Source organism: Vidua macroura, chromosome Z, assembly GCF_024509145.1.
Source record: "Vidua macroura isolate BioBank_ID:100142 chromosome Z, ASM2450914v1, whole genome shotgun sequence".
Classification (NCBI taxonomy): Eukaryota; Metazoa; Chordata; class Aves; order Passeriformes; family Viduidae; genus Vidua; species Vidua macroura.
The window spans coordinates 82,379,866-82,398,386 of NC_071611.1; the positions used below are offsets into that span (position 1 = coordinate 82,379,866).

At 45.9% G+C, this 18,521-nt stretch overlaps 1 protein-coding gene and 1 long non-coding RNA gene across 2 annotated transcripts in view; one reads left to right on the plus strand and one right to left on the minus strand.

Annotated features, from left to right (window-relative positions):
- RASGRF2 (Ras protein specific guanine nucleotide releasing factor 2) overlaps positions 1–14,803 on the minus strand; it is a 133,968-nt gene extending 119,165 nt beyond the window's left edge. The window contains exon 1 of the mRNA XM_054003484.1: positions 14,519–14,803. Within this exon, the coding sequence (XP_053859459.1) occupies positions 14,519–14,803 (285 nt within the window). The remainder of the gene's footprint in view (positions 1–14,518) is intronic.
- LOC128822014 (uncharacterized) lies at positions 14,585–17,550 on the plus strand. Its single transcript, XR_008441317.1, has 2 exons — positions 14,585–14,719; positions 16,504–17,550. It is a non-coding gene; the product is annotated as an uncharacterized LOC128822014 (long non-coding RNA).
- The last annotated feature ends 971 nt before the right edge of the window (positions 17,551–18,521 follow it).

Here is an 18,521-nt window from a genome sequence, read left to right on the forward strand (position 1 = left end):
AGAAGGATATTGTAGCCTACTTACAGTTATTGCCATAAGAATTTATTCCATGAGACATTCAATATAAACACTGTCCACAACCAAGCCTGCCCTCACTGACAAAATGACTTTCCAGTATCTCACTAAATTTGTTGTTGCCCTTTAAGTCCTTACTTAAAAAAAAAAAAAATAAAAAATCACCCCAAGAAACAATGTTATGACATACTCTATTGTGCCACATTGTGATCCCAACGCTGAAAACAAGACAGGGTGCCAATAATTCCAGGCTGAAACTTTCCATAATTTTACCTTAGCAGCACCATGCTTTTCTCAAATAGCTCGTGGAAAGTGCTGGTACTCTAAGCACATTTAACACAATCCAGTTTCCAAATAACAACTAAAAATGAACATATACTGACATTTTCATGACATGAGTAATCTACAACAGACGCTGCAGGTTATACATAAAATACATGCAGAACTAGATACTACTATTGATAAGTATTACTTAGTAATAATTAATTTGATGGGTTCATGATTCGGGAGGTTTTAAGAGGGCAAAGGGGGCAGCCTGAATCTAGTAAGTGTTTTTAATCAAATGAGTCAATCACATTTGAATACTGTTCTTTGGAAGCTCTCAAAACTCCCTTGCAAATATGTTCTCCATTAATTATCCACACTTCCCTCAGCACTCCACCCCACTCATATCCTTCCTGACCTGGGTGACTTAAAAATAACCTTGAATCAAGAAAGAACATCAGGAAATATAAATGGAAATGGCAGCTGATCAACCCTTAATAAAAGGTACATGGTATTAAAGCAGATCAGGCACCTGGTCCCACTTGATATATTTAGAAAAGTCTACTGAAGTCACTTAGATTAAATAATCCACCGCTGTGAAATTACATCAGGTAAAGGACAGACATTTAATTAATGTCTTTGATGTAAGAAACACCATTTATATATTTTACGAAAGTAAGTGGAGTAGGAATAAACAAATCTTCACAATGCTGGCCTGTGCTAGGGGGTGTCCCAGCTTTATACGTGATGCACCTTCAGTACCAGGTAGGGATTCCCCAAATATACCCCAGGGGGAAGAGATTAAATAAAAAGCCACCTGAGTGAACAGCAGGGACAAGGAAAGAGTGAGGGAAAAATAGGAAAGAAAATGGGTAAGGAAGTGACACACACTGGAGCCAAGGTGAGACGCGAGAGTGTCTGAACGTCGCGAAGCTGAACAACCACGTCCCCCTCTGTGCTTCCACCTCTGCAATAACACAGCCCAAAGAATTTATTTTACATTCCCCAGGGCAGCAGAACTTGGTATTTTTTAAAAATATTGTTACTGCTCAGCACAAGGAGAATACAAAAGGCAGAAAACCACTGAATTACAGATATATTCCAAGTAACTCAAGACAAGGAAAAAAGGCTTCAGCTTGAGTTAGCAGCAGTTATATCACATTCTGTTCATTAGTGCATAAAAGTTTAAAGTTAAGTTTATTCTAGTTGCACAATTTTTTCCTGCTACAGTTTAAACGTGAGCCAAGCCAGAATGACTACTTCAAATTCAAATCAGATGGGAAGCGATTAAAAAAGAAAACAACCTCTTTTACTCCCCTAGAAAAAAAAAAAAAAAAAAAAAAAAAAAAAAAAAAAAAAAAAAGAAGTGAAACAGAAAATACATGCCACATACATGGTGCACTAACATGTGCATTAAAGAAAAGAAAGCATGGTCAAAGCACAGAAAGACAGAAAGTTTTCATCTTTTTATTTTGTAATAAACTCATAAGAATTCTGAATTTTTTGGTTATGGTTCTGAGCCAATAGTAAATTTCTTCCAGAAAGAAGATGAGACTGATCGCTGTACAGCAACTTGAAACAATGTCCTGGCATATATATTTCTTTTCACACGTGATTCCACTTCCTGACAGCAAGCACAGAGGAAAATTTAAAAAAGCAGAGTGGGAAGCCTTGCTGGTTTTCCTTACCAAAAAAAAAAAAAAAAAAAAAAAAAAAAATTCCTACTATCTGGGCCAGCAGTCCCATCTTAGAACTAAATGTCCTGGGTGAAGGTTCAATATCATCTTTCACTGTCCTGGTCATTCAGAGAGTTTTAATCCACATCCTTGCTGGAGGCTATCACGCTGGTCAGGCGTGATTTTCCCTTTGTGGATCCCACTGACCACTCCAAGTCCCCCACTCTTACCCCCATGTCTGTGGAAATGTATCCCAGGAGGATTTTCCTCATCACCTTCCCAGGGACTGCAGTGAGACTGATGGTCCTGCCCTGTCCTGCCCATCCCTGGAGATGTGAGGGATGACATCTGGGAGATATCTGCCCTCTCCCAGTCCTCAGGAACCTCTCTCCCAGACACTGGGACCACTCCACACTTGTCAAGGCTCACTCAAGCAAAAAGCCTGGGTGCCACTGGGCTGCACTAGGAAATCATTGAAGAATATGGATGGATTCAAAGTCAAACAGGTTCGTGTTCCTGAGTCACTCAAGAATTTAAAAAAATCTGATTTTTTTTGTATTACACCACGGTAACTTAGAGAAAAAAAAAAATTGTCTGTTTTTACTGCATGTAGCTGTAGAGAAAAAAAAAAATTGTCTGTTTTTACTGCATGTAGCTGTCAAACGCTGACATTATTGTAAGGTGGGAAAGTATAAATATCAAAACTTGTTAGCAAAGATGAAAAACACAATTCAAAAAGATGAGGTGCCTTACACTGCTCAGAATAAGAGGACTTGGTTGCTTACACTTCTCCACCCACATTAAAAACAGCAGCAGAAAGTCAGAACTTCTTTCTGGAGAGCAAGAAATGCTCACAGCAAGAAATAAAAGTGTGGTTGCCCTGGAAGCTGCTGAAGGAGCTGCACCAGCAGGACACAAAGAGTTGGAGAATCCATGGGAAAGGACACAAATGATGAACAAAGCCCTGCACAGGTTCTTGTTCTGCTCCTGCTCACAGCTGGAGCCCCTTTCTGTCCTGCTCCTGGTGAGAGCAGCACAGGGACTGACCCAGAGCTCCCAGCACTGCACACGGGGCAGCCTGGAACCACCACATTCACCTTTGTGGGGCAGAAACCAGGCCAGGAACATGCACCAAAAGCAGTTTGAAATGTGCATGAAGCAAAACAAACGCTGGAGGGAAAAGGTCAAAGAGGGGGACACCACAAAGAGGGAGCAAATGTGTCAACAAACACTTGACATTACCCTGGCGAGGAATGTCAATTATTAAAAAAGTCATACATTCACCCTTCTAATGCAAGTGGTATCAAGGGGACCTGCTACAATTACAAATAACTTACTCACAAAATAAGTAGTAGGAATAAAAACTCTTACAAATTGCAGCCAACTGCATCAAACCCCAGCTGCCTGAAACAATGTGGAACAACTGAGATCAGCAGGACCAGGGAGAGCCTCTTGCCTGGAAGGACAAACCTGCAAGGTGCACCCAACAGGTCCCAGAGGAAAATGAAGCCACGAACTGGAGGAGGAACAGCCCAGACACTGGACAGGGGACCTGGCACTCCTCAGGTGTTGCTGTGTGCAGAAACTTGCAGGTGACACCTCGGGGGAGCCACTCCTGTGTCACCCACAGCTGAGCAGGAGGAAGGCTGCAGGGATAAACAAACATCCCCGTGCAGGTGGTGCCACCCACATGCCAGCAGATGGGATGGAATTCCACATTTCAGGCTGGTTTGCAGAAGTTACAGCAGAGACAGGAAACTGATTCACCAGGAGGCCACGGGGTGAGAGGGGCTCACGAGGCAAGTAACTCAGGACACAGATAGCCCAGCTAAGCTTCCTTCTGCTCTGGATCACCCAGGTAATGAACACACGTCAGATACACACTCAAACACCCTCAGAAAAGGTGAAAGTAAATGTAAAAAATCAAAGACACTTTTGCAGAAAGTCAATGATCTTTAGGAAAACGTGTTTGAAGCAGTGCTGAGAAGACACTTTACTTTTCCCCCCTTCCTTTTCATGGGAGGTAAATATATCTATTTGTTTCACACAGAACCACCTGGCATCCCTCTCAGTTTGTCAGGCTGATGGCTTTTTGGTTACTGAAAACAGGGGCCAGACAAAGTTAAGAGAATAAAAAGCAGTTACATTTATTGAAAAGCCTTCAGGTACATTTTGGGCAGACAAACTCCCCCAAGGGCTGCACCCAAAATGAACAACAGGTCATGAGTTTTCATAACTTTGTAAGCTTGGTCCATTTGCACATTGGGTGTTAATCCTCCAATTACAGCTTCAGCTAAAGAAGTCATTCACCCCAAGTTTCTCCTCACAACTCACTTTTGTTTGCATTTCTGGGCCCTGGGGCAGTGAGGTGTCCTTGATTGCCAGGCCTGGAGAGGAATTGCTGTGTCTGCCCAAAATGGGGAACCAGCAGCTGACACTGAATGTGGAGCTGAGAGTTATACACTAAAGAGCTGCAGGATCACAAAATCATTTAAAAATATAAAAGTTAATATCCTAAGGCATCGAGGTGTCTCAGAGTGGCCGCCGTGCCTCACTCCCTTCGCTGGCCCAAAGCCACAGGGATGCAGAGCAGCACCCAGGCAAGACCCTGTGTCTGTAAACACCTCCAGCATCATCCAGGGGTGCAGACAGCTCTGGGCAGGGTGACCCTGCTGACAGCAGAGCTCTCCCAGGTGTGAGAAATAGCTACACATTTTTAATAAATTTGGAAAGGTTTATTAAACCCTATCAAAAACACAACAGAAGACTGAAGAGAGAAAATATCACAACGCCGGGAGCAGAGGATTTTTCCCACCATGTGCTCCCCCCACAATGGGGGTTTCGCCTTTTAACCCTTCAGCCCCTCCCAAAGTTCTGTCCATCGACTCCTCCTTCGCTGCCCAGGGGTGGAGATCCCTTCCTTAAATCTTAATTGGAGATCATCTGTTGCCACGGTAATGAGCCAACCCTCCCAGATGTCCCAAACCCAGGCCAGCCCCTGATAACACAAGGGGGTTAAAACATAGCTATAAATCTATACAACTTTTCTTAAAGTATAGATGATATTTGCCTGTTAATTTCTTCTGTATAGATGATATTTGCCTGTTAATTGTGAGAGTCAGTCATGGCATCATTCATCCATCACAGGTCACTGCACCCTGGGGCTGGAAGCGCTGCACACCAGCGAGCCCGGGCTGCCCTGGGGCCAGCAGGTGATGCTCCCGTGGGTCAAAAACTCCACTTCTCAAAAGCTTTTGTTTGTCAGTTTCATGTTCAGTTTGGGGGTTTTAGTGGGTTGTTTCTTTGGTTTTGTTTTTGGGGTTCCTTTCTTTGCATTAGGTTGCAAAGGCAGGTACAGGAGCGCTGTCTTTGAGGCTGCCTGGTGCAGCGTGCATTCAAGTCCCAGGTGTGCAAACACAGTGACTGCAGCCCTTTTTGGGAGCTTTCTCCTCTCAGCAGACCCTGCCCCAGCCACCACACGCAGGTGAGACCTGTTCTGATGCACATCTCCTGCGCACTGATCAGCAGAGTTCAGAAATTCTCACACCATGTCCTGTGACTCCTGTCATCACATCATTCATCGCTCCCCTACAATTAATGCATTTATTTTCACAACAGCCAGTGGGGTAAGAAGGAATTGCTGCAACAATGGTCAGCACAAACCCCAGCAGGTCTGATGCAACTCAGCTTGGATGCCTGGTGAGATACAGCCATTGATCTTTGGTGTTCAAGCGGCACTTTTATATTTCAGCCACTCCGTTCACAGGGATTGGTTCTGCCTCCCAGCATGCCTCCCTCCTGAGCCAAGCTGGGTCCCCAAAACAAGCATTAATTGCCATTATTAATCACAACCACAATTCCTTCCTGCGTACTTTACGAGAAAGGGGGCCCTGCTGTTTTCTCTCAGCCATCATGTACGTGTTGGGCCAAGAAAGCGCAACTGCAAGACCTCAGTGACACAAAATCAACATAAAAATCGGGAAAAATCTCACACACAGGGCTCAGTTCCACCCCAGGAGCCCTCCCTCGCCCGCTGCTCCTGACCAAGCTCTCAGAACAGGACACAATGCTTCAGAAGTCAAATGCAATTGATTATCAACTGGTGATCAGCTCCTGCATGGATCACCCCAGGGCCATCAGCACTGCTGTTCCCTTCACCTGCACACAAAACACCTGCAAGACAGAGCTGGTACTGCACAGGTGTCCCTGCTGGAGCCCTCCACTCCTCCCTCACTTCTTTTCCACCGTTCTCTCAAGAGACCTTTGCAGTTGGCCTACACAATTTTAGTTCTCCCCAGCAGATTTATTAGGAGGAAGCATTTTTAGTAGTTCACTGAAATTGTTCTGTGAGCACCAAATTGAAGAGAACATGACTAGTGCAAAAGAAGGTTGCAATTTTCTTGTCATGCCTGATCCCCCATGAATGCACAGGGTTAAAAATAAATTCTGACTCCATTCTGGAGGGCATCAGAGACATCCTGTCAAAGGTGTTGAACATGATCCCCACAATTCCAGAGAAGAATATTAAAAAAATAACCTGTGCAAGGCAGAGGAGGTGAAGAGAAATCAGAAAGGAACAGAAACTGTGGTCACCTGCAGCCATCCTAAATTTCCAACAGGTGAGGACCCAGCATAGTCCTGAGACATCAGAGTGTTATGAATGACAAATATAGTTATTGGCTTTCACATTTATGTATTGCCTTTTGCAAGTTGTAACTGATCACAAATATTCTGACATAGTACTATTTGTAATTCCTGTTAACTGCTTTTTGGTGTATATATATAAATCAAGGTAAATTAAGATAAATATATGTGATCTGCCAGCTTATATATACATATATATGTATGTATATATGTATGTATACGTGTATTTGTATATATATATATATAATATGTATAACTTATAGAAATAGTAGTGTGATAAATATGTACTATATCTTAGGCCTTAGCATAATATTAAAATAGACACCATGTAATGTTAAAATGCTTTTATTTGTGTAAGTAACTCAAACAATAGTGTGAAATAGCTATGTTGTTTCTCACATTTATGTAGACTACATTATCTGAATGATGAGATTACAGTGACAAAAACCAGGACACCAAGGGAAAAATTTACTACCCACCCTCCAGTTATCAAGCAGTGTCAAAACAACAGAATGGAGCCTCAAGAAGGAATAAAATATATTGATTTAATCTACAGGATGGCATGCAGACCAGTCAAAGGTTAAAACCAAGCAAAAGAAATTCCTGGAACATCTAAACTCACTGAAATGTTTGAATATGCGTAACTCTCATTAATATGTATTTAACCACTGTAATGAGAAGTACATGGGGAAATTTTTTTAAGCTAATGGTGTGCTTCTGGCATTTTGGCAAGGCACCCCAGCACTGGATACTGTCCCTTTTATCCCCTACTAAACTTTCATTAAAAAATTTTTGAGTAGCGAAACTCGTTTTTCACAAGAGAGGAAACACCAGTAGTGTGGTGTGGTTCAGGATCCAGCACGGGGAATGTCAGAACAGAGGCAAACACCCGGTTTGGGATGGGGTGGCCAATTCCCCAGAACTGGCCCCACTGGCCAGGACTTCCCTGGAACCAGCTCAGGTGGGGCTCCCAAAACCCTGCCAGCAGCACCTGTCCTGCACTCCCCTGTCCCCCCCACCTCTGCACAGGTACAGACATCTAGAGACAGCCAGAAATTTACTCACAGAATGCCAGATAGAGGCACAGCATCTTAAAAATGCAGCATAATGAACTAAATGCAATGAATTAAAGCAATTCAGTGAGCTTGCTGAGCTTGAATGATTGCAAAGGGCACGGTGCAGTGCAGTGGAAATCTTGCAGTAATTCAAGAACTTGAATCACACCAGTTCAAGCCTGCAGAATAATTAATCAGATCATTTCTGTTGCTCAGATATTATATCACACTCAAAAATCTCAGAAGGCAAAAAAATGGACAAAAGTCACAGTTCCACAGCACCATGAGCAAAAAGGAGACAATATAATTCCAGATTTTTTTCAATAGTTACAGCATTTACCTCTTAAAATGCAACCTTTTTTTTTTTAAGATGTAGTGGAGCTGATCAGATCTACCACAAAGAAAAAAAAAAAAAAAACCAAAACACCAAAATAAACCCTTCCAGAAGTAAAATTAAAAATTGTAATAGAGCTCAGTTCAGAATTGGCAGTTTATAACACTTCCAAAAAAAAACTCAGTTGGTTCTGAGCTCATGGCAAACACCAAAGGAAACTGAAATGGCTGGACTGACTTGGGGAAGCCTCTGCTTCTATAAATACTGATTCTGCAGCTCAAACAGAAAACCTTGCGGGATTGGTAAATCAAAAAAAAAAAAAAAAAATTTTGGAAGCTCAATTGGAAGCATATGTTCCTACACATTTAGAGCAGAGGCACAGTGTTAAAAAAACCCATCCCTCAATCAGTAATGACTGGTACACAGAAAGAACTGGGAAGAGGTGCTCCCCAAAATCTCATGCTCCTGCAGGGACAGGGGCAGGCAGCTGCTGACCCACAGCCCCACCTGCACCAGGACTGTTCTCCACCCTGACAAACCCTGCCCAAAAAAACAGTGGGGGGGGAAAAAAAAAAACTAGTTTAAAAGTTAAATCAAGGTAAATTAAGATAAATGAAGTGCAATTATTCAGTAATTAGGGACTGAGTTGCTATTTCTGTGCTCAGAATTTGCTTTCTTTAGATCTCCTGGCATGTTTGAGGAACTAAACAGATAAGGCCAAATCGATGCCACTCCATCAATAAAGGAGACAAAATGAAATGAGCAGCAGCACTGGCTGCAAGACAGGTGGAAGAATGAAATTCCCGTTAAACTGTTAGAGTGCTTTTTCTGAAATTTATTTGAGGGTTCTCATCCCCACCATGAGCTGCCCTGCAGCAGGAGCTTCTGGTTTGAGGCTGGGACTGTGACTATCAGATATCATTCCTACAACGAAGTGACTGAGTGACATTTTCGGTCTTCGGGCTCTGGGATTTTGCATTTTCAAGTGAGGTCTAACCCGTGCTTCCAATCTCTGACATTTCACCTGTTGGCCAAAAGCATTTCCCAGCAACTCCACAAACAAGCCCTTGCCAAATGTCATCTGTCTTGGGATCTAATTATCATCCAATAACTTAATTACAGGTTATGCACTTCTGTTAGAGCACACTGTAATATTTCAGGATCCTACAATGCCTCGCAGGGAAAAGCTGAGGACCTCAGTCCATGTTTTCTATCCAATAAAACTTTGTCTCACCAAAATCTGATCTCATTACCTTCAGTCCTTTTAATTACTCTCAGACATTCAGGTGAGGTCTCTTACTGCCTTTCACCCTCAAGGGGGACCAAAAGTCATAGACCAGAAACCAAAATGGATCAGGCTCAGGTTCCTGGCCAAAACCACTTGACGTGCATGAAGGTTGCCAAAGGTTAAATAATAAACTATTAAATGTCATCAATGTTCTCCAAGCTATGTCTGTGCGGATTCAACTAACCTTTGAGGAGGCATGTCAAAAAAAAAAAAAAAAAAAAAAAAAAAAAGCCTAGCTGTAATTTGATTATCAGCTGTGTAGGTTCCCCACACATGCACAGTTACAAACAACCCTTTTGGTAACACGAAAGAAGAAACATACATTTTCAAAAGTTAGGAGGAAACGCCTAAATTTTGGCAAAACTGCAAATAAATATGGCTGTGAGATCTTCTTCTCCTTATTCACGAAGTGTGCTCACTGCTGAGCAAACACAAAACATTTATCAAAGAGCAGAGCTCAGTCCCTGGATGGATCACAGGGGGGGTTTTGCTTGTTTGTTTGGTTGATGGTTTGGGTTGGGTTCTTTTTAGTTTGCTCGCTTGTTTGGGGGTTTTATTGATTTTTGCATTTATTTCCCACCTGTCGCCTTCGGTCACAGGGGACGCCGTAAATTCGCTTTTCATTTCTTCACAAGGAGAAAGAGGCCACCCCTTGGCTGCAGCTTGCATGAAGCACAGTGCCAGTGACTCGTGTTCTGCTGCCCCTCAAACACAGAGCAGAAGAGTCTGAAGTCTCTGGGGAATGTGCCCACGAGCTCTGATGTCCCATGACAGTGACTGAGGGACAGCAGGGGGACAGGGGCAACCTGGGAAAGTGACCAAGAGCAGGTTACCCCAAATCTGTCTTCACACAAGAACCATTTAGAGACTCTGCCATGAGAAGATCTTACAGAAACATTAACCCCAAGAGCACTAATGGCCATCTTTTCTAATTAACTCTTTCTGCTGGAGGTAATCCATTAAAAACACAAAACTTTAGAGAAAACAAAAGCACAACACATCTTTTTATTTCTTCTCAGGTGATGAGAAGAAAAATTCATCTGTTATTTCTTAATTTCTCCTGAATTTTTTTTTTAAATGTGGTGGTCTCTGGCCTACCTTTCACTGGAACATCACAGGGAACTCCCTGCTCACATGCAAGCAGTAAGATTCATGGACAATAAAAATCCTGAAGGTGCCAAAAAAACCCTCAGCCATCTACAACATTAAACATGCACAGGATGCTGAGCAACTCCGGGGGGGGGGGCGGGTGTTGCCCAAAAAAATGGAATAACTTTTAATTAAGTTCATCCTCATTAAAAAATGTCTTTTAAGTGCTGTTGCTTGGTTAAACATAACTAAAGTAGCTGAAGGTACAGCAAAAGCTGTTGGTGGCATGTGCCAAGCAGTAAGTGTAAAACAGAGAGGATCCACAAAATCATTCCACAAAACCAGAGCTGCAGCAGGCAGAAAAAAAATTCAAATTATTGGATTCTGTTAATCTGTGGGGACACGGACCTAATACTGCATTTAATTTTGCTAAGTGGCAGGAAGATTATTGCAGGCAAGATACAAAGAATGTCTCTGCTCCAATCATGCAACATTTACAACCTTAAATACTCTGAGACATTTATTAATAACAGTATCAGAACATTTCCATGTATTCAATGCACAGTTATGAAAGAAACTAAACACACGGGCCTCCTCCCAACGCGGACAATAATAATAATGTTAATATTTACATTCCTCTGATCACTTGTTTCCAGTAGTATTTTTAAAAGTATCTGTGAACTTGCTGGATAATGAGTGCCAGCCTTCTGTGAAGCACTGCAAAAAGCATGATTTGGGGCATTTTGCTTTACTTTTGAAAGAGACTGACCCTTCACTGAGACAGAGCCAGCCATTCTCTTTCCAGAGTTTCTGAAAGAAAAGCTGAAATCTATTCTCATTGCCACACTCTCACTCTCAGTGCCACAGTTAAGGACTTACTGTGACCTGCACTTGTTTACAACCCTCAATTCCCCTGGGAAGAAGCAGTTTAACTAAAATCAGAAGCTATCTGCATGTGGTATTTACATGCCCTAATTTGCTGATTCGAAACTCAGCCTCTTCCACCTTGTTATTCTTTCAATAAATCTATGTCTTCTTTTTTGGCCTGAAATGTGAAATCAGAGTGTGCAGCAACACCTGTTTGGTGTTTAGGAAAACTCTTCTAAAATCTGAGGGAGATCAAAACACTTTTCTTTAAAAACAAGAATTCCCTCTGCAGATCATTTAGAATATGCAGCATACCCAATTTGATCACACATTTCCAGAATATCAGTCGATTCACTCTTTGTGCAGTCATTATTAAAACAGGTTCTGTACTTTCAACAGATTTTTCTTTGAAGCAAATATCCCTCTGAAGGGAAAAAAAACCATACTAATATGGTAATGGAAAAGGCAAAATAAGTGCATTCTGCCATTGCAGTTGTTTCTCAAACCCTTAATGCTGCAAAACCAGAACAAATCTTATGAAGGCATTTGGCATCTTCCTGTCACACCTTAACGTCCCCAGCAGGGTGGAACGTGTCACTGTCCAGCAGCTGGGCTGGCTGGGAGAGGGGACACCACACCTGGACACACCTGATGGCCAAAATTCTGTGTCCTGCGCAGGACAGCACAGCCCAGCACTCGTCCCACTCAGCTCTGACAATTTACAGAGTTTCACGAGGCACATGACCTGACAATCCATGCCCAAACAACTGAAAACCAACACTGAGAGGATCTGCAAGATAAGGAAAACAAAATCTATTTGTCCTCCAAGCATTTTCCATAATCTTTATTATGTAACTTGGAGCAAATGCATTGCTTTTTCAAATATCCACTCAAGGTATGCTGAGGAAGCTCTCTCATGTGATTAATTCCTCTTTCTCTCCCTCATTTGTGTAATTCTGTAGCACACACCACTCTAATATCTGAGTTAGTCAGGTAAATAAAACCCAGACTAAAGGAGAAAAATTTTGTCTTTTGTTCCTCCTTTGCAGAAGAGAGATCTGATTCTTCAAAACAGCCACAGAGCTTCTCATTTTTTTTTTCCATTCCATTAATACATTTGTTTGGCGAAATCAAAGCAAATTAAATCTATGCAGTATTTTTTCACTGCCAGGAGTTAGCATGTGCAATATCGACTTTTTGTTATCATCTGATTAAAGTTTGCCTGCCTCTGTTAATAAACTGAAGGTTCGCGGCTTATTGCTTATTGCTTTACACCTTTAAGAATGTGAGCACATTTTCTCAATGAAAGAGACTGCTTAATTTTCAAATCTTTTTTTTTTTTTTTTTTTTTTTTTCTTGCCTTGGATCAGTTTTGGTCACTGAGGGAATTGGGAATTTCCTGTACACCTCAGCAAAGATTTTTGCCTGTATGGGTATATACAAACAAGGGTGCACTTCAATGATTAAACATCTGTAAAAGCTACTGACACTCAAAAGCTTTGAACAAAGCTTGGGATCAAGCAAAAGGTGAACAGAAAAGGATATTTCCTGATGATCTCTCTTGAAAATTGAAACGAGCATCCCATGAAAAAAAAAAAAAAAAAAAAAAAGACAGCATTCTTCTGCCCCTTTAATAGCAGTCTGCTATTCTTGAAAGCACCAACATAGTTGATGTCTGAAGCAATAAAAGCTCGGCTTCCTGCCCTGTAATTATTACTAGATGTAATTATGAACAACTCATTCATCACTGTAAAAGCACAACTTAAGGCTCCCAGAGAACAGACATGGAAGGGATTTGTTTTCAGGCAGCTCTCTCAGTCAAGCTGTAATTTAACAACCCCGCTGATAAATAAGTGTAGTAAGCCAATGTAAAGAAGGCAGGGCAACATCCATGTTTAATATCATCTGGGGATCCTCCAGTGCTCCATTTATAACGCTATAAAAACATGCCTCAAAGCAATAAGCAAGAATTGGAGGGTGAATATGACAGAACTACAACCATCCCAGCTCCCCAAAGTTTGCTCACTTAACCGTGAAACACCCGGAGGCTGCCTGAGCACACAGGGATTATTTATAGGTGGGGTGGAAAGGCACAAATATAAGACGAGGCTCTGAGCTCTCCTTGCAAAGTTAGCACTCCAGGAGAGCTCAGAGAGGAGCTGGGTTTCAGGACATGGCTGCGGTCTGTGTCACTTTCTCACGAGCGTGAGGAAGCACCTGCAGCCAGCCCGAAGCCACGCTCCTACAGCCACCCAAACTTCCCCAAACCAGTCCGGCAGCCGCCGGGCTGCTCCCGTGCGGGGAGAAAGGCACCCGAGCACGCCAGGACCAGATCGGAACACATTTCAGACAAGATCAAGAATTCAGATGAGGCAGCAGGAGGTGTGTGGGTAAGACACCCGATCTCCATCCACGCCGAGCAACCACAGCGTCCTTTCCTCGCCGGTTATGTAATGCACGGGAGTATTTAACCACTCGCTGCTCTGACACACGCATGTCACACAGATCAGCTTGGGGAGGATCAGCTGGCGCCGGCAGGGGCAGGAGGAGGGCAGGAATTTGGCAGTTCGCGGGGAAGGAGTCCCACCCGAGCCCTCGGCGGTCCCCGCCCCACGGCAGCCGGGCCAGACCCGGCTCGGGCGCCGTGCCACCATCCCCACCTCGGGCACGGCCGGCCTCGCCACACCTGCCTGGCAAGGAACCCTCCCGCTCCCGTGGGATGTGGCAGGCTGCAATCAGGGCACGGGCTCGCCCGGGCCGCCCAGCCACCTGCCCGGCTGCCACACGCGTCCCCGGGGGGGACCGAGAGCCTGTTTCCCCCACCAGAGCTATCGCTGGGAGAGGCAGCAGCCCCACAGGGAAGGGCTCAGTGCCTCCTCAGAGTGCCCCTGTGCTGCTTTGGGACTTTGGGCCCCTCGCAGCCTCGCCGTGCTGAGTTTGCTGAGAAATCCACAGCTGCACGGCAGGGGCTGTCGGCATCGAGAGGACTGAACACCTGCCTTGTGAGAGAGGCACCTCACTGGAACTCGGCGTGCCGTCCCTGGGGGTGGGGACAGAAGGGCCAGGGAGGAACGAAGAGTCACCAGTGAGGACTCAAGGACCCCCCCCCCCCCCCCTCCTCCCCGGCTCCGCCACTCTGCCAGCGCCTGCAGCTCCCGCCCGCGCCCCGGCAGCCGCAGGAGCTCCTGGCGGGGCCGGGCCGGGGGCGGCACCGCCGGGGGTGCGAGGGGGCGGCCCGAGCGCCCGGCTGTCCCTCCCCGCCTGCCCTCCACCCGCGGGGCGGTACCTGCTTGTCCAGCGCGGCATCCTTGGCGCTGCCCGCCGCGCATCCCTTGGGAGCGGGCACCCGCTCGCAGTTGCAGCCCTCCAGCATGTACATGCCGGCGGGGCGGGCGCTCTGCTCGCCCTCGAAGTAGAAGAGCACGTTTTGGTAGAGGGCGAACCACTTCTCGTGCCAGCGGTTGGTCTCCGCCGTCTTCTTGCTGAGGTAGCCGCGCTTGGTGCCCTCCTTGCGGGCCAGCAGCGCCAGGTACAGGGCGTGCCCCTCGTTGTACCGCACGCTCTTCTGCATCGTGCCCGGAGCCCGCGGCCGCGGCGCAGCCTCGCCGGGCGCTCACGGAGCAATTCATGGGCTCCGGCACGCACCGACGGGGCGGCCCCGGCCCCGCGCCCCGCCCGAGTGTCCCCCGGCCCCCGCCCCGCCCCGCCCCGCGCCGCCTCCCACCGCCCCAGGCACCGGCGGCGGCGGCGAGCGGCCCCCCGGGCGCTGACGTGGGGGATCAGCCGTAAATCCGCTTTGGAGAGCGATTTAAAGAGCAAAGTCGCCGCCGCCGCAGCGCCCGGGTCCCTGCCCCCCGCCACCCTTCCCCCCATCCCCGCATCCCTCCGCTCTCTATCCCTCCATCCCTCCATCCCCCATTCCTCTATCCCCCATCCCTCCTTCCTCCATCCCTCCATCCTCCATCCCTCCATCCTCCATCCCCCATCCCTCCTTCCTCCATCCCTCCATCCCTCCTTCCTCCATCCCTCCATCCCTCCATCCCTCCATCCTCCATCCCCCATCCCTCCTTCCTCCATCCCTCCTTCCCCCATCCCTGCATCCCTCCGTCCCCCATCCCTCCATCCCCCATCCCTCCATCCTCCATCCTTCATCCCTCCTTCCCCCCATCCCTGCATCCCTCCGTCCCCCATCCCTCCATTCCCCATCCCTCCATCCCAAATCCCTCCATCCCTCCATCCTCCATCCTCCATCCCTCCATCCCTCCATCCCCCATCCCTCCTTCCCCCCATCCCTCCATCCCAAATCCCTCCATCCCTCCATCCCTCCGGGATGCGGAGCAGGGGTCGGGCGGAGGACCCCGCGGGCAGCGCAGCGCTGGCCGGGCCGGGCCGGGAGCCGCGGGGTGATTTGGGGCTGCCCCGTGGTTTCTCGATAGTTTCCGCCTTTTCCATTCTTCGAGCGAAAATCTTGGAAAGCGGCAGGGCCGGGCGAGCGCGGCCTCCGGAGCCGCTTAACTTCGCTCTCGAGCTGCGGCGGAAGAATTAAAGCAAAAGGCAGCAGAGAAACCCGAGAGAAACACCAGAAACCTGCCGCTTTTAACCCGAAATTCACGCCCATAAAGGCGCGGGGGAGCGCCCCGGGTGTCACCCCGGGGGAACCCCAACCCCGCGCGTCCTTGGGCACCGCGGTGCGCGCAGAGAGCGCCCGGCACGGGCTGCGGGGCCCCCGCCGTGCGCCGGGGCTCGCCTTGCCGCAAGTGGGGCCACTTACAGAGCCCAGCTGGCGGCTGCAGCGCGGGGCAGAGGGGGCGAGAGAGAGAGGGCGGCGAAAGGAAAACCTCCGGGAGTGCGGCGGGCGTGCTCCCAGCCCACGGCAGCAGGTGCTGGCTCCTGCACAGCGGTACCTGCGCAGCTTCATTATAGCCAATAAACTTTGGCCGGGGAGCTGGCGTCCAGAATTGTTTCACATAAAACACGCCAGTATGGAAATTTCTACCCAACTACAGCGCGCTGCACCTTTAATTTAGCGACTTAAACTTCCTCTTAGGGTTCTTTCGGGAAAAGCCTTGGAACTCTTTCGTTTGAAAACATATTTTGCATATGTAGCTTTCGCTCTCTTTTGCTTTACTGCGTCTCATGAGTAAAAAAGAAAAAGGAATAAAAATGTGGAAGTTACAATATTCAGTAATGCTGTAAAAGGCACAGAATGAGTTAGAAAATATTTCCTGCGTGATCTGTGTCAGCACCTGTGGTTTTGTGTATTATTTGCAGGAACTACGGGCCCGTGCAGGGTTGCAAGGCCCTCATCTTGTCAGCGGACAATTTTGTATTAGAAAAACACAAACAGATACACAGACCCTGCTGGAATTGGCCTCGTTTGCCCGGCGCCTTCACACAGTGAAATCTGAGCCCGGCACATCAAGGCCAGGCGTTGGGCAGGGCTTGGGCAGCGCCTGGAATGTGTGACCGGCCTCGTGCCCACCCGGCCGGGCACTCACCTGCCCCTGTGGATGCGTCCTCACCTGCCCCCGGGCTCCTCCCAGCCAGCGCCGAGGCAGCGCATCAGCTCCTGTGCAAAATTCCACGGAATACCGTGGGAGCAAAGGGCAAGGCAGCCAAACCAGGGAGAGCAGCAAGCTGCCACCCAGGGGAGCGTGCAGGCATCTGACACTCAGTGAGGAGCTGGAGCCTTCCAGAACAAGCACGCCGTACATCACGATGAAATCCTACAGCAAGGACCCACCTTTGCCAAGATAAAGTTGCAGGCTTTTGTCCCAGCTGACGTAATTTGTACTTTAATAAAGCTTTTGCACAAATCACGAATGATCACACATCGTCTGTTCCACCAGGTCACCTGAGACACACGGGAAAAATAAATTACAGGAGTTGAATTTTATTTATAAAGAAAGAAAGAAAGAGAGGGTTTTCTTTGACTACATCATTTTCTCCTAGACATGCAGGCACTTTTCCTCAGCTGAAAATGTTGAATATGTCATTGCACAGCAATCTATAGGAATTAAAAGGAGTCTAATATTCCTGGTCACTACAGTGAATGCTCTTTGTATAATCATCACTCTGTCCTTTATTGTTCAAGCATGATTTAGTTCTCTCCATTATATTATCTTTATTACTTATCACTGATCATTCTCATACTAGGACAACCTACTTTTTCTTGCTTTAAATGTCTACAACATATATACGAATGTATATACTATCTAATACATCCAAATGTATCTATGTATCCATATGGGATTATTTTTTAAAATTCTTCATTATCAACATTAAAGAAGGGCTTGCTTGTGCTTTTAAAAGAAGGAATTCTAGGCCAAATTCATATGTATGAACACGATCGAGTTATATGTGCAAACAGATGTAAAGGGATCCGTGGATGTAATTTATTCCATAGGGCTCTGAGGAAAAGAACATACAGACAAGCACTCTGTTTTACTTTATTTTATATCCTAACCTTCATTTTATTGTATTTTAATTCCGGAGGATTCATTTATAAAAACACATTCCCAAGTGTTGCCAGGATGGGCTTCGAGGACCTTGCTGTAGAGCTATAGGGGAAAGTTGTGGTCCTGTATCAGCAGAGATAATTTGCCCCAGTTAGCCTACATTTAACCTGAAATTATTCCTCTGGGAACTAGTCCAGTGCAAGGTGCTCAAAGCTGTCATAAGCAGGGAAATGCATTGTGTTGTGTTCCACAACAGTGGAATTGCTGAGTCCCAAACCCAGAAGTGACCCTGGGAATTTGGGGGGCAGGGCAGCGAGTTGTCAATCATCTGCGCAACAACAACAACAACAACAACAACAACAACAAAAATTTAGAAAATCTAGTTTAGAAATAATGTAAAATTTAGGCCTCTATCCTAAGAAACACTTTGGAAAAAGTACTGTTAATGTAAACGTAATAAAATCTGACTAAAGCAATGGAGGAAAAGTTGTTATAATACCATTTTTATGCCTGGTTTTGTATATAATAAATAAACAAATATGTTTATTTGTCACTAAATCACTATTTGCGTTTTCATATCAAAGTAATCTATCAAACACAAAACAATGTAGTAAAGCTGTTGAAGAAGTGCTGCAATAACTTCTGGGGAAAAAGCCCAGTTTCACTAAGAATGCACCTCTGTGTCTCCTCTTGCAGATTGTTTGAGAAGCAGAACTGAACCAGTCTCTTCTCTGTGACTTTACTCACTTTTGCTGATCTAATTGCTCTTCGAGGCACAGAGTATAACTTGGCTACTTGAAAGGTATTTGTAATATTCAGCTAAGATACAGT